This window comes from Podarcis muralis, chromosome 2 (genome assembly GCF_964188315.1).
Source record: "Podarcis muralis chromosome 2, rPodMur119.hap1.1, whole genome shotgun sequence".
Lineage (NCBI taxonomy): Eukaryota > Metazoa > Chordata > Lepidosauria > Squamata > Lacertidae > Podarcis > Podarcis muralis.
The window spans coordinates 87,545,062-87,559,449 of record NC_135656.1 but is presented as its reverse complement, the minus strand read 5'-3'; the positions used below and the strand labels follow the sequence as shown (position 1 = coordinate 87,559,449).

The following is a 14,388-nucleotide window of genomic DNA, read 5'->3' as shown; positions in this document are numbered from 1 at the left end:
GGCAGTCCCAATCAACTCAACGGAGCTTACAGCCTAGAAAGTGTGTTTAGGACTGCAGCAATGGTCAGTTAATTAACTGACTTATTGGTTAACAATGAGCTATTCGACCTTGTAATTATTAATTTTCCCCACACAAAATGATTCATACAAGAAATTCCCACTAGTGCAAAAATGAGAAAATGTCTTTTAGATTAAGAGATGATTTATGCTTTTGGCTCCACAAGAGACCTGTGAACTGCAAAGGTCTGAGATCCAAGTGGGAGCTGACTGTATTACTCAACCATACAAAATATTTGTTTGCACAGAGATAGGGGAAGAATTTGCTGGAGTCATCCCATGCTGACGAAAGCAGCTCTAAAGAATTATTCCTTCTTCCCATCCCAAAGTTGTAAGGAAATACTCATACAATGCCTCCAAATTTCTTTCTCCATGAAATGGATTTCAAGAAAAAGTATGTCGTTTTAGACAAATCATCCTATCAAGCTGTTCGGTCAAAGTTCTATTCCGACTGATGAGGAACTCGAGAGTCTACATGTCTGGCACATACAGAGCAGGATAGCTTTTATCACAAGACAGACTCCTTTGCAATGGTCCAATGAGCATTTCTGCATGACAAGCCACTCCTGACAGAGTTCACCTCAGCCTCTTCAACTGCCTTTTCTGTCTCCTAAATTATACCTAAGTAAGAGAGCAATTAGGTTTTGACAATTAAAATGATTTACTTACCATATGTAACAGCCGGAGCATCTCCACATATCTGTGGAAAGAGACAGTTTTATTAATTGTCAACCAGCTACCGCTGAATAAATCAGTGTGCAATGCACAGCCCAGCTTACTGCAAACCAAATTTTAGCTGGTGGACTTACTCTTTCTCTGAAGACACTAGCTCCTGGGCAATGAGGTGGGCTCTGGATTGTCCTTCTTTCTGTACAAAACAAAATAAACAAAGGTCAAAAATTCTCCATAACAGTCTGAACACTCTTTGGACCTGGTGGTATAAGAACATCAAAGTACTGTGGAGGCGAATCTTAAACTTCAATACATACCTGCAAACCAAGACAACATATACACCCCATCATAGTATCTGTCAGGTAGAGGAATGTGCAAGATCTTTCAACCATTTAATATGAAAAGGTTGGTTAATCTTTTCCATATGGGGCAAGCAGGCACAACTGATAGGCCACATCCTAGCATCTGTCTGCTAAGAGAATGTAAAAGGTATTTCATCCATTTAATGCAAAATGTTGATTAGGTGCTCATCTTTTCCCATATGTGAGTAACACATCCAAGGGGATGACATACAGGAGAATGACTGCAGGAAATATAAAGTATGGTGTATAAATTATGCTTTGCGCTTCTGATTTGCTTTTTCAAGGAATGTTAATTTCTAAAGATCACATGAAGCTGGTTCTCCGTATGATAATTACTGCAAGGGTGACATTTGAGAGCTATTGGGAAACTCAAAATAATCTATTAAAACAGCATGGTTAATTTAGCTATAGATTATTACCCTATACGTAAGGAACAAAGAAGGAAGGCAGAAATGGATAATTTCAGAAAGAACAGGAGCCCCTTCTTAGACAAAAATTGTTCCAAGTTCTAGCTATTTCTTAATTTACTATATAACAGAACAAATTAAATTTATGACATTTATTGTAACATATACAGAGGGCCAGCTCCGGAAAAGATGGGTAAAGTTATTGCCACCACATTCCTTGCTTTTGTGAGACATAGCATGCCCCTAGAATCTCTAGGGTAGGGTTCCCCAAACTTGGATCTCCAGCTGTTTTTGGACTACAATTCCCATCATCCCTGACCACTGGTCCTGCTAGCTAGGGATGATGGGATGATGCCAGTGTCACCAAACGTCAAGGAGACATACACTAAAAAGGAAATAAACAGACTCCAGTGACATCGCAAAATGCTACAGTGGCATAAGCTTTCTTGGAAGAGCGATGGGCAGGCAGACAGAGAGGGGCACACATGTATATAAATAATGCACACATTCACTTGGGTACAGAGGAAGCTGCTAAACAGCAGCGCCAGAAAGCCCTGAAATGCACCCTGGCCACTCGGCACGTCCTCTACTGATGGGCTTGGCTCAGATATGCCAAGAAGCGGAGCATATTTCACTACTGACCAAGGCCCCTTCTCTCTTCTTGTATACAGTTTGTCACAGTCAGCCATTCTATTAGTGATTGATTTGTCTTGAGCCAAAAGCCAAAACACTGGTACCCCTGGTGTCACATGGCCTGTCTAGGGCGAGTTCTGAGACAGTGTCTCTAGGCGTTGCCCCGTCTTGTGTTGTTTAATTGCTGTTTGTTTAACCAGGAAATGAACTCTGAGATTGACGACAGTGTCCGGAGACAGACTTCTGGGAACAGGGAGATGTAGGCAGCTCAGGTCCTTCAACTATCAGGTTCCTAACACTGAACCCAAGCGGTGGTGAAAATATGAAGATCTGCCATTTCATTTTAGAGAACTTTGCCAGCTGCTTGATTTCTAGCCTAGCAATAAGTGCTTTGAATGTACACTTCCTTCCCAGACTCGGTGTTTCCCAGTAGCTGCAGAGACTCCAGCCCCCGCTGTTAACTTTGGTGAGGGAAGCAATGGATTTGACACAAAGTTCTGGCTTCTTGCCTAGACAAGCCCTGTTGCTTTTAATAGCCTTATCTTTCTCAAGATCTAAGGGCCTTTCCAGATTTCCCCTCCCTCCGAATACTTTTACCTTTAGCATGGTATTTGCAACGGCAGTGCCATTAATCCAATAAGGGATAAGGAGATAAGTCCACAGAGAAGGAAAATAGTACTGGTGGTGGTGATATAATATCAGAGGAGATGTGGATTTTAGCACTGGGGAGGTGACACACCCGGACTTCCAGGGGGTGGGAATTGTTTAAAAGGAACAAGCGCAAAATGTGGGACATTGGGAGGTGGTGGCATGTGCTAGCCATGACAGGTTGTTTTGTTTTGTTTTGTTTGCAAAAAGTCAAAATCCTGCTGACCCCTCACCAGCAGTTATGATGAAAGAGGAAAGTTGAAGATAGGGGGAGAGCTTCCCCTTCTGGAATTTCCTGCTAAAATGGTTGGTTATTATGGGTTCAAGATGGAGCCAGTTCCGAAGAGGTGGGTAGTCTTTGTTATGTTAGCCACCTTCTTTGAAAGGATTTCAGGAGCAGGAGAGTGCTCAGCCTTTCTAAAATAAAATGTTCTTTAAAAAGGTTTAAGTTTCAGTAAATGGCATAGCCATGAATGCATGAGATACCTTTGCGAAGTCAAAACTGCACTGTCGAATACACTGAACAACCACCCAAACATCAGTTGGTTCATAGAGAAATATAACTTGCAACGAGAAATTTATACTCTCTTAGCCCAAGTCCTATTTACATTTAGTTATAACCAGAAGTGTTTGAGTAAAGAACAGGCTTAGGTGTGCCTAAATCTCTTCATATATGCTATATGAGAAAAGCATGTGGTGGAAATTTACATGCCCGTGTCAGCCAGCACAACGTTTGTTGAAGGCTTGTTGAAGGCTGTTTTTCCCTTCCTTTTGTCTTCATCTCTGTATGCTCAGGTGACACCCCAAGCAGATAAGACAGGAAAAGACACAGACAGCATGGCTAAAACAGAGACTTGGCCCTATATATGAAACGCATGTGTCTTATTGATATTGTGCCACTGTCTGCCAAAGGGATGAATAACAGGATAAATATCAAGGAAATGCAGGCTAGGGTCTGATGTGAAGCATTAGCAAGAGCAAATGTGTTTCAGGAGGCCATTAACGCTTTGCAAGCAGCTCTTCATTCATTCATGAGGTGCTTACCCTTTCTAGTACAGGCACTTTTATGGATAACATCCGTTCATCATTCTTGGGACAGGAAGACATCATTCTTGGGACATCATTCTTAGCTCACTAGTGACACAGCTTCCTGTTTTCCTGTTCCAGGTAGCCATGTCTGAGGCAGCTACTATTTTCAGCTGCTTACTGATTTGATAAGAACCTGGAAAGCTACATTAGGTCAGGCTAACTGTGCCCACCTGCTCTGATGGGCAGCAGTCTTCCAGGGTTTCAGGCAAAGCTCTTTCCCACCTCCTGCTACCTGGAGGTACCAAAGATCAAAGCTCCAGCATGCAAGGCAAGTGCTCTGCCTCTGAGAGTTACTGTCACTCGCCTAAAGATGATGTACATGCTAGGGAGGCGGCTTGCAATTCTGAAACAGTGCAATGCCTTAAACCAGCCTGCTCCAGTTGCCTTTTTGGTTTAAAAGACCTGACATATGCATGATGGAAAATAAGAAGGTTAAAGGATGGAACATGTCAGCGTTCTTTGGGATCTAAAAGCCTTACAGAAAGAAGTACAGCGGTACCTCGGGTTACATACGCTTCAGGTTACAGACTCCGCAAACCCAGAAATAGTGCTTCAGATTAAGCACTTTGCTTCAGGATGAGAACAGAAATTGTGCTCCGGCGGCGCGGCAGCAGCAGGAGGCCCCATTAGCTAAAGTGGTGCTTCAGGTTAAGAACAGTTTCAGGTTAAGTAAGTAAGGACCTCCGGAACGAATTAAGTACTTAACCCGAGGTACCACTGTAATGGAGAAGTAAACTGTTCAGTCAGGGCCGTCTTACCCATAGGTGCTAGGGGTACGGGGCACCCGGGCGCAGGGCTCTCAGGGGCACCAGGCTGAGAGTCCGGGCCCGAGAATTGAGTCCTGGGAAGAGCCCGCCCATTAGTCAGAGCACCGCGGTGGGCTTACTGCTGCAGGCGGCTCAGCACCGCAAGTTTGGGGGCAACCGAGCCAGCGAGACGCTGAGGCAGCTGGCCAGCTCTGCCCTCCTGCGCAGCTGGGACTGGGCAACTGGGGGGGGGCATGCCGGGCAGATCTTTGCACCCCGGCACTGCATATACTTAAGACAGCCCTGTGTTCAGTCCTGCAATCAAATATAGGACCTGTACTTAGCCAAGTTATAGCAAGATTGGGAGAGAGAGCGAGAGAGAGAGAAAGAGAAACCTGTAAGTTTATATTGGGCAGCAGGACAGTTTGGGAAACCCTCCATTTCTAGAGGAGTTAAAGCCAAGACTGAGCAAATTTCTGGAAGAAATACGCTTTGGTGTAGTTTTTCTTGCCACTGAATCCAAGAGAGATGATGAGAATGCTAGATTTCAAGTCAAGGGTAACCCTGCCACTACCATTGGCCTCAATGACTCTTCTGACCCCAAAAGAGTGCAGCACTTTGATTTGTTGGTCATTGGACAAATATAATTATTAGAGGCCTGTATTTTACAAAAAGACATGCAACCAACCTACTCCATATATAGTAAATTTGCTATTCATGTGGGTTTGGAGTCAAAATTGGCAGGTGACAAATCTCCAGAAGTTTCTTGTTTTATTGTAACGGGCGAGGGCATATAATGCTGGTGAGCCAACACCTGCAGTATTTCCACTGACCTTTGTACCTGCTCTACCACTCTAGGTATCACAGTAGGCCTTTGAAGGCAGTGGTGGCATTATTTCTCTGGGAGCCATTACCCCAAGCCTGCTATCCACTGGTGGCACCATTTAGGCTATGAAACAAGTAGAATTCAACATGGCATTATGGCAATTGTTCTGCCAGTGCAAGCCCTGTTGTGCTGGTGGAAGTCCTTGCATGGGCTTCATCTAGCGAGACTAGTTCGTTCAATCCCACTCAGAGAATTAGTTCACTATGGCAATACAGGATGGTAAATAATATCAGGACAATAGTGCTGAATCACAGAAGGGTCAGTTGAACCTAAAACCTAGGTGCCTCAAAGTTAAAAATTAAAAAATGCAAACTGGAAAATTATGTCTCCTGTTCCCTTTCTTGGAGGGAGGTAGATCACACCATCTCCTGGGGAATCTGTTTAATTATACACATCCTCTTTGTGGGGCGGAGTAGGGGGAAAGAAGCTTTCTAAATCTGTCTCTTCCTTAAAGGGACGCAAAACAGTCACTCCCCAAATACGTGGCTTATGCTCGAGGTTTTCTTTTTTGGATTTTTTTTTAAGTATGTGGGCTTGCTTCATTATACGAAGGTTAAAGGTTTGCAAAACAGAATGATTAATGGAGCCTGGAAACCAATCCCACCCAGTAGAAAGATAAGAAACGGCAAAGACAATTTGACGTGCTGCAACAGTGAGGCTGTTGCTGCTTGGCTCTCTGCAAAATCTCTGTGGCCTAGCCTGCTATTTCCTCTATTTGCAGACAGATCTGTTCTGCATGCTGCAATTGTTCACCATCCTGTCCCTTGCTCTGTGTTGTTGCCATACATTTCTGGCAACACATTAGGGCAGGGTGGAGGGATTGTGTCTCATTCCCACTGTTGACCACGTATCAAAGATGTGAAATTCTGAAGACCCCACTATGCCTGTTAAACGGTTATTGCACCCAGGTATATTAAGGTTTTCTAAAATGTAGAGGTTTTCCTTCATAGACAGAAGGACCCACCAAGAGGGGACACTAGTCTCAGGCTTTATTTTTAAAACATTTGGCACCAGCTCGTCACATTGTAAAGACTTTTCCAAATTTGAAGCCAACACAGCAGATAAGATGTTGACTGCCTTTCCCTGTAGAGAGACAGGAGAAGTTGCGAAAGGGAGCCTTGCATTTTCAAGACTTTATTAAGAAGCCCTACAGCAGCATTTTCAAAGCTTTCCTCGGGAGGTGGACTAAGAGTGGTTTAAAAGAACGGCAAGAGAATTGCCACTTGGCAAGTTTTAAATTAGCCTCGCTGGGTTTATTTTATTTCTTTTGTCTCTAAACCCATTAAACAGTTTGGCCTCAGCGCTAGGAGGACAGCAATTGCAGATCAACATGCATTTAAATTAATTAGTATAGGTAAATGAGCATGCAGATAATAAGGGCCAGTATCTATTCCCCCCCCCCCAGCAGAGAGAAGTAGAAATGATATGATTTGAGGTGCACAGGGGTAGCACATGGATTAAAATGTACAGGACATGAGGGGACAGCAGGCTTGTGTCTGCTGACCCTGGCCCTGCTACTGCCAAGACCTCTACATACCGTATTTTTCCGTGTGTAAGACTAGGTTTTCCCCCCTAAAAAATAATGCCCAAAATTTGGGGGCATCTTATACATTGGGGCCTTCTCCCCCATTTTCTTAAACCGGAGTCCCCAAAAATGGCTGTCATCTTATACATGGGGGCATCTTATAGACGGAAAAATACAGTAATCAGGATTCTCAATAATAGTGGGAACCTACATGCAGACCTTGCCCAGGAACGGCCCACCCATGAGGTGAGGTGCGGCAGTAGCCTCAGGTGGCAGATCTGGCCTCAGAGAGCGCAATGATCCCTGCTGCAGCTTCCTCTGTTGCCACCTGCTATGGACTCTCTGGCCTCCTTTTGTTCCCCCACCGCCTTCAGCAAAGTGGGGTGTGTGTGTGTGTGTGTGTGTGTGTGTGTGTGTGTGGAAGATGCACTGGGAGCTGTGGTGAGGGATGTGGAGGAAGAAGAGGAGAAGGCATGCACCTCCCAAATAAGTTGATTAACTGGTACATAAAGGTACAGACAGATTGCATCTTACATTAAGTTCACGTACGTAATCGCAGCTTCACATGGATCACTGAAAATTTAGAAATAAATAAAACTGAAGCTGAGGCTCCAATACTTTGGCCACCTCATGACAAGAGAAGACCCCCTGATGTTGGGAAAGATTGAGGGCACAAGGAGAAGGGGACGACAGAGGGTGAGATGGTTGGACAGTGTTCTCGAAGCTACCAGCATGAGTTTGACCAAACTGCGGGAGGCAGTGGAAGACAGGAGTGCCTGGAGTGCTCTGGTCCATGGAGTCACGAAGAGTCGGACACGACTAAACAACTAAACAACAACAAAACAGGGCAGGAGAGCAAGAACCCCCCACCCCAGGAAGGGCCATCTGAGATCTCAGGGGAGCCCTCAAGGAAGCCCACACACAACCTTTCCAGAGCTGGGTCTCTGCCTCGTGGGGCAGGGTGGAGGGCAAGGTGCACTCAGTGCCAGTTTTGGACAGGTAGAGATGGTTGCATGGGGCCCTTCCCAGGTTTTACATGATTTTACTTATACACATGATAGCCAGGAATGTAACCCCCAAGTAAGATGAGGTCTACCTATACAGCAGTGCTAGATTTACATGTAAGCTAAACAAGCTATAGCTTAGGGCCCCACTCTCTTGGGGGCTCTCAAAAAAATTAAAGGAAAAAAAACCTGGATGCACATTTCCAAAATATAAACTAAAAAAAACAAAACAAATAAACTTTGATAAAATACATATTTTGTTATGTGCAAATGGCTTTAGATACCTATTAGGTCCATAAATGACCATATAGCATATAGTCAACACAAAAAACAGCGGCAATTTGTTGTTGACAAAGGACAGCTGGACATATAAAGGGCCCCATTACCTTCAGTAGCTTAGGGCCTCATCAAACCTAAATCCGGCCCTGTATACAGGTGCTGATCTGAATTTAGGCTTCCCACAGTTCAAACGGAGCAGCCTTTGCTGAAGGCCTTGAATTAACAAAGCTGCATGTTTGGGAAGTATGTTTATGGGGTTTGTAGATTATATGAGTAAAATTGAAATGGAATGTGCAAGTCAGGTGCAGCTCTCCAACGCCTAGGGGTCCCTGAGGGTGAGAAATTTCTGGTGCTTGTAGGTGATAGTTACCCCACTGAAACCATTTTGTGTGTCTACAATATACTCAAACGGGTATAGAGAGACACAACGGGAAGGATCTTAATGCTCCCCCCGCCTTTTTTGTTTTTTACTCTTAACATAAATGGGGCTTCCCCTTGGAGAAGAATCAAGCTGAGTAGACATACAAGGGAAAACATGTGCTGCTCCTAGCTCCACATTTCACATTAACTTTTTGCCTTGAAACCCCAGGCAGCAGTTAAGTATAATGAATGTGACTTTTTTTATTTCTCCTGCATTGAGAGTAAATGGCAGGCAGGACTATCCTACAGCTGCAAACGACTTTCTATAAATCCAAAATCACGCTTAATTGCCTCTATTATGACCTTTAAACATCTGTATCCTGAGTTTTGTCTTTATAAACATTAGCATTACTGCTGAGATCACATTAATCCGCTTTAATCTTTACCGTGAAATCGTTTTGCTTCCCATATATAATTTTCAGCTGCTCGTAGAAATGTATGCATCTATTTTCTCCCAGATACAATGGAGCAGCCATGCCAGTTTTTACGCCTTCCCTGTTCACTGAGGATAAGAACCTGTCACTTGTTGGACCAAACTAAGCTCAGATGTTTGCTGCTTGGTTGGGGGTGATTTGTGCCATTGACTGCATGCAAGGAGTAGATATAGCTTGCCCCTGGTTACAATTGTCCATGTGCTTGGCACCTGAAATGACGAGGCAGCCCTCCTGCAAAGGGCTCTCCTTATCTCAGGCTGAAATGGTAATTTAATGAGGATTTCAGGGAAAGGAGGTGTTTTTGTGCCCCAATATGATGCTTGCTTCCAGCAAGCTTTTTCTTGAACAAGCTGGAAAAAGGCAAGGTCACCTTTGCTCAGAGCAATGGAATAAATATATAAAAGAGACACACATGTGAAGAATGGCCTCAATATGCCTCCTAGGTAGTTTTTAGCTGGGTAAAACTGAGCTATAGGGGTCTATGTGAAGGGCACCCCCTTCTCCAAGGAGTAGCACGGCAATTTTAAAAAATGACAGCGTCCTGTTGGAAATTTGCTAGTCCAACACCAGCTGCCAGGGATTCCAACCCCTCCCCCAATGGATCCAACCTTGATAAGAAGATCCAGTTTTAAACAAAAAACCTCCCCTAGAATACAATGTGACTCTGGGGGTGGGATGGGGGGACACCCACCCACCCACCCACTACATATTATATAAGACAAACTACATATTATTATGGGGGAAATCCATGACGTTCTGGATGTCCCAGAATATTCCTTCTCTTTTAAAAACAAACATGTTCTGCATGAATTTACCAGGTTGATTGGAGTGATGGGCTGCAAAATGGGGGGGGGGGCAATCCTTCCCTCAGCACCAGGTTTGGGATCAAAACTGCTCCCTGCAATCTGCTGTTTTATACCACAGGGGGAAATATTTTGTTCTTTGCTTGTACAGTGGTACCTCGGGTTAAGTACTTAATTCATTCCGGAGGTCTGTTCTTAACCTGAAACTGTTCTTAACCTGAAGCACCACTTTAGCTAATGGGGCCTCCCACTGTTGCTGCGCCGCTGGAGCACGATTTCTGTTCTCATCCTGAAGCAAAGTTCTTAACCTGAGGTAATATTTCTGGGTTAGCGGAGTCTGTAACCTGAAGCGTATGAAACCTGAAGCGTATGTAACCCAAGGTACCACTGTATGTATGTATGTATTAGCTGCCTTGAAACATAACAATGGTATGCTGCATGCTTCATTTCAAAGAGGTTAGCTCAGAAGAGCAGAGATCCACAAGATGTAACCCAAATGTATACTCCAGACTAAGAATCAGCGGCAGAGCAAGCCAATCGGGCACCTGGGGTGGCACACGTGCCCTGCACCTAGGCCAGCCGGGGCAGGACACTCCATGGGGCCTCTGAGGAGTCTGCCTGCCTCCTCCCACTCAGCAGCCCTACAGCTAAGGGGGAGGCAGCGGGCGGACCATTTGGGGCAGTGCAGAGCATGCGGGTGCCCAAGCCACCACATCACTCCCAGGAGAGACGCATAGCTTAGGCGCAGGCCCCACAGTGAGTGCCGCCTGGCATTTTGTCACCCCCTCCATAGTGATACCCGGGACGGACCACACCCCCTTCCTCCACCCCTGCTAAGAATGTTGGGTTTTTCTTTGTTTTTTAAAGTGTGGTCAAGAGCCAAATTATGTCCCCAAATTTGCAGAGAGGCCATGCCTAGGGTGGCATAGTCAGAAGTGGCTGTTGCTTTGAAACAGTGTAGTGATTCTATGAAAACACGAAGGCACTATTCAGCCAAATTTAAGGGATGGTGCTTAAGTCTCTCCCATTCAGTGAGATGAAATTAAGTACGTTTCACCTGATTGTGCCTTTGGCTACTTTTAATATATATGCTTAGTTGTTTTTATTTTTAACTGAGCCCCATTCTAACCAGTATAAAATTACATGCAGAGACATAAGGGGATCTAAGCCCACAAAACTGAAGAGCAAGAATCTCTTGTATAGCAGATCCTTCCCACCCTCAGTAGAAGCACTGTTAATAAAAATAAAGTACACTTTCTGGATAAAACCATAGATCTTATCTGCTAGGTGATCTCATGCCTTTATTCAGACTGATTTTCCCCTGGGAGATGGAAACCATAGACTAACAAGCAAAACATTAAAAAAGAAAACCAAAAACTTACTCTTGCTTCCAGACCAGCCCAAATACTGTTTTCACAAGATTAGCTCACTTCCAAATCCTTGGTACTATTTTTGGCATCCAAACCTACTGAAGTCTGCCAATTCTCTCTAAGTGACAGTGCACTGAAATTTGCTCTTGTTTTACAACTACTTCATCTTGCGCTAAGGATTTCCCTACAAGAGAGAGACAGTACTTTTGCTGGGTACTTAGATGATTTACTTGCACTTCATCACTCAGACATGGCTTTTCGATAAAATGGCTAATATTGCAATCTTTCTTTACATATGAATGCAGAAGGAAGTTCCACTTAGTTCAATGGAAGCTTTTCTGAGCTAAGTATATATGGGACGGAAGCCTAAAATTCTCTCAGAGGGCTGAGAGCTTTTTGTGTGAAAGCCTCAGAAAGTCGTAATATATTACCAACTATGACAAGCGCTACGTTATGGTATCAGTGACATGCCATCCTTCTTGTTCAATCCTGTCAGGAGTGTCTCTGACAGCATTCATCTCGGGAATTTAGAGAATGCTAAATTTTATCAGTAATTCTTCAGAACTGAAAGGTCTAGGAGGAAGTGTCAGAAAATTTGTGGTGGTGGTGGTGGTTGTTAAAATTTGTATACCGCCCTTCATCTACAGATCTCGGGGCAGAATTATCGCACTGACCAGCGTTTCTCCAGTATTTTCCAATCCATGTCCATAACTTAGGGGATGCTGTCTCCATACAGACACATAAATACTGGACTAGCGAATGACAGTGTCTGGGCAGCTTTCTCCTCCAGCAGTGACGGACACTGCAAGAGTCTTCAGGGTGAAAGCCTAAGGTGATCTCACATTGTGAGCAACTGATAGGGAGCGTAGCAACCATGAGCAATGAAGGGGGTGTTCTTAGATTGCTGATCATCAGTTTAATGGAAAAGATGGTTAGGCGCTCCTGTTCTCTGTTATCCTTTTTTTAATGACACCTGACATAAATGGTTAAATAAGACATTTTGCTGCCTGAGGGGAAAGAACAAGATGGCACCCCCTCATTCCATAAGCCAACTGGACATGCAGCTGAATCTTATTTCTGCATCAGGAATGGGACAGCATCCTCCACCACACTTGCGGGCAGCAGGCTAGCTCAGGGGGTACAGGGCTGGCTCTGTGCCTGACGCACACAGCTCTGTCTTCTAAAACTGAGGGATGCCTAAGCGGGGCTCAGAAGGAATGGCCAGGAGGCTGCTGCCATTGCTCCTTAGTCTAGAATCTGTTGTCTGAAGTGGCTGCCTCACTCTTCTAATGCAGGGATAGCCAAGCTAATACCTTCTGGGTGTTACTGAACATCCATGGCCATTTGATTTGCTGTATGGGACTGATGGGGGTCTAATAATATCTGAAGGGCACCATGTTGTACCTAATGGAAAGGCTGGCCCTGCTAACTACCTGAAACCTCAGCCTAACAATGAACTAATTTCTGTTTTCCTGGTTCCTTTTCACTGCAGAAAATTGTATTTTGACTCATGTTGAACTGCTGCCTTTGCCTAAAGCAGAACAGTCATATATTTGGCCCAGGCTTAAGACTCAAACTTCCAACATCTGCAGCTAATTTTCATTCAGTATCATATGTTTCAGCAATATCTTGCTTTCAACATGATTCCGTAACTGGGCTGAATGCAACAAAGGGAGATCAAAATTAAAATGGCAGGGGCACTTTACAAATGCTTCTCCTTTATTCTCTCTGTATGTCAGCCATCTGACGGCCTACTCAGTAGTGGCACCCTGGCTGTGAAATGCTCTTCCCAGGAAGGCTCACTTTGCCCCTACTCAGATTTCATTAAAGTGCCAGGCAGAAGCATTTTATTTTCCTAGGCTTTAAAAAACAAAACATCTTTACATTGTTCTCATTCTACTTTGTTTTATTGCTCCCAATGGCTTTTATACTGTTCTTTTATACAATGTGTTTTAAACCATCTGCTTTTACATAGTGGAGACAAAGAAGTAAAAAAGCGGGCATGAGTGGAAGAGCAAGTGGGAAAGACAGAAGGGGGCAGGCATACCCTCCAACATTTCTCTGAGGAAAATAGGGAAGTCCCATTCCAAAATGATAATTTTACTATTTATACCCCACACATCTTATTGGGTTGCCCCAGCCGCTTTGGGCAGCTTCCAACATACATAAAGGCAAAGGTAAAGGTAACCCTGACCATTAGGTCCAGTCCCAGATGACTTTGGGGTTGCACACTCATCTCGCTCTATAAGCCGAGGGAGCCAGCATTTGTCCACAGACAGCTTTCCAGGCCAGCATGACTAAGCCGCTTCTGGCAAACCAGAGCAGTGCATGGAAACACTGTTTACCTTCCCGCCGGAGCGGTACCTATTTATCTACTTGCACTTTGGCATGCTTTTGAACTGCTAGGTTGGCAGGAGCAGGGACTGAGCAATGGGAGCTCACCCAGTCGCGGGGATTCGAACCGCCGACCTTCTGATCAGCAAGTCCTAGGCTCTGTGGTTTAACCCACAGCGTCACCCACATTCCTTTCCAACATACATAAAAACATAATAAAACTTTAAACATTTAAAAAACCCTTCCCTATACAGGATTGCCTTCAGATGGCTCAGGAGTTGGATAACTCCATACCCTTCAACATTTCTCCAGTGAAAATAGGTACATCCTAAGGAAAAGCGAGACATTCTGGGATAAAATCAGACAGTAGGATGGCTTCTCTAAATCAGGGACATCCCTAGAAAATAGGGACACTTGGAGAGTCTGAGCAGGCAAGACAATCAAGAAGGCTTCTTCCTTATCTTGCCTCCTTCATGTATACATCTGCCTTTCTCCTCTATCTAAAATACCTGTTTCTGGCAAGTGGATGAATGGAGGCCTTGATCTGGTACCTGTGGTGTTGTGCAGGGCAGATGGCAGCTCCCAGGAGTCCAGCTTTGCCTCAGGGGCTGCCAGTTGATTATCAGTTACTTTCACAGTCCTGCTTTGGGCAGAACTGAGAGTACAATAGAGCGAGACTGCTTATAATGGGAAAAACACTTTCAGGAATAAATATATGT

The 14,388-nt window shown here is 44.4% G+C and overlaps 1 protein-coding gene across 4 annotated transcripts in view; it reads right to left on the bottom strand.

Moving 5' to 3' along the window:
- The window catches only part of FGD5 (FYVE, RhoGEF and PH domain containing 5), a 141,253-nt gene that overhangs the window by 65,965 nt on the left and 60,900 nt on the right, over nt 1–14,388 (bottom strand). For all 4 annotated transcript variants that reach the window (XM_028719266.2, XM_028719264.2, XM_028719265.2 and 1 more), the window contains exons 4-5: nt 867–925; nt 727–757 (exon numbers count right to left, since the gene is read on the bottom strand). In XM_028719266.2, the coding sequence (XP_028575099.2) occupies nt 727–757; nt 867–925 (90 nt within the window). The remainder of the gene's footprint in view (nt 1–726; nt 758–866; nt 926–14,388) is intronic.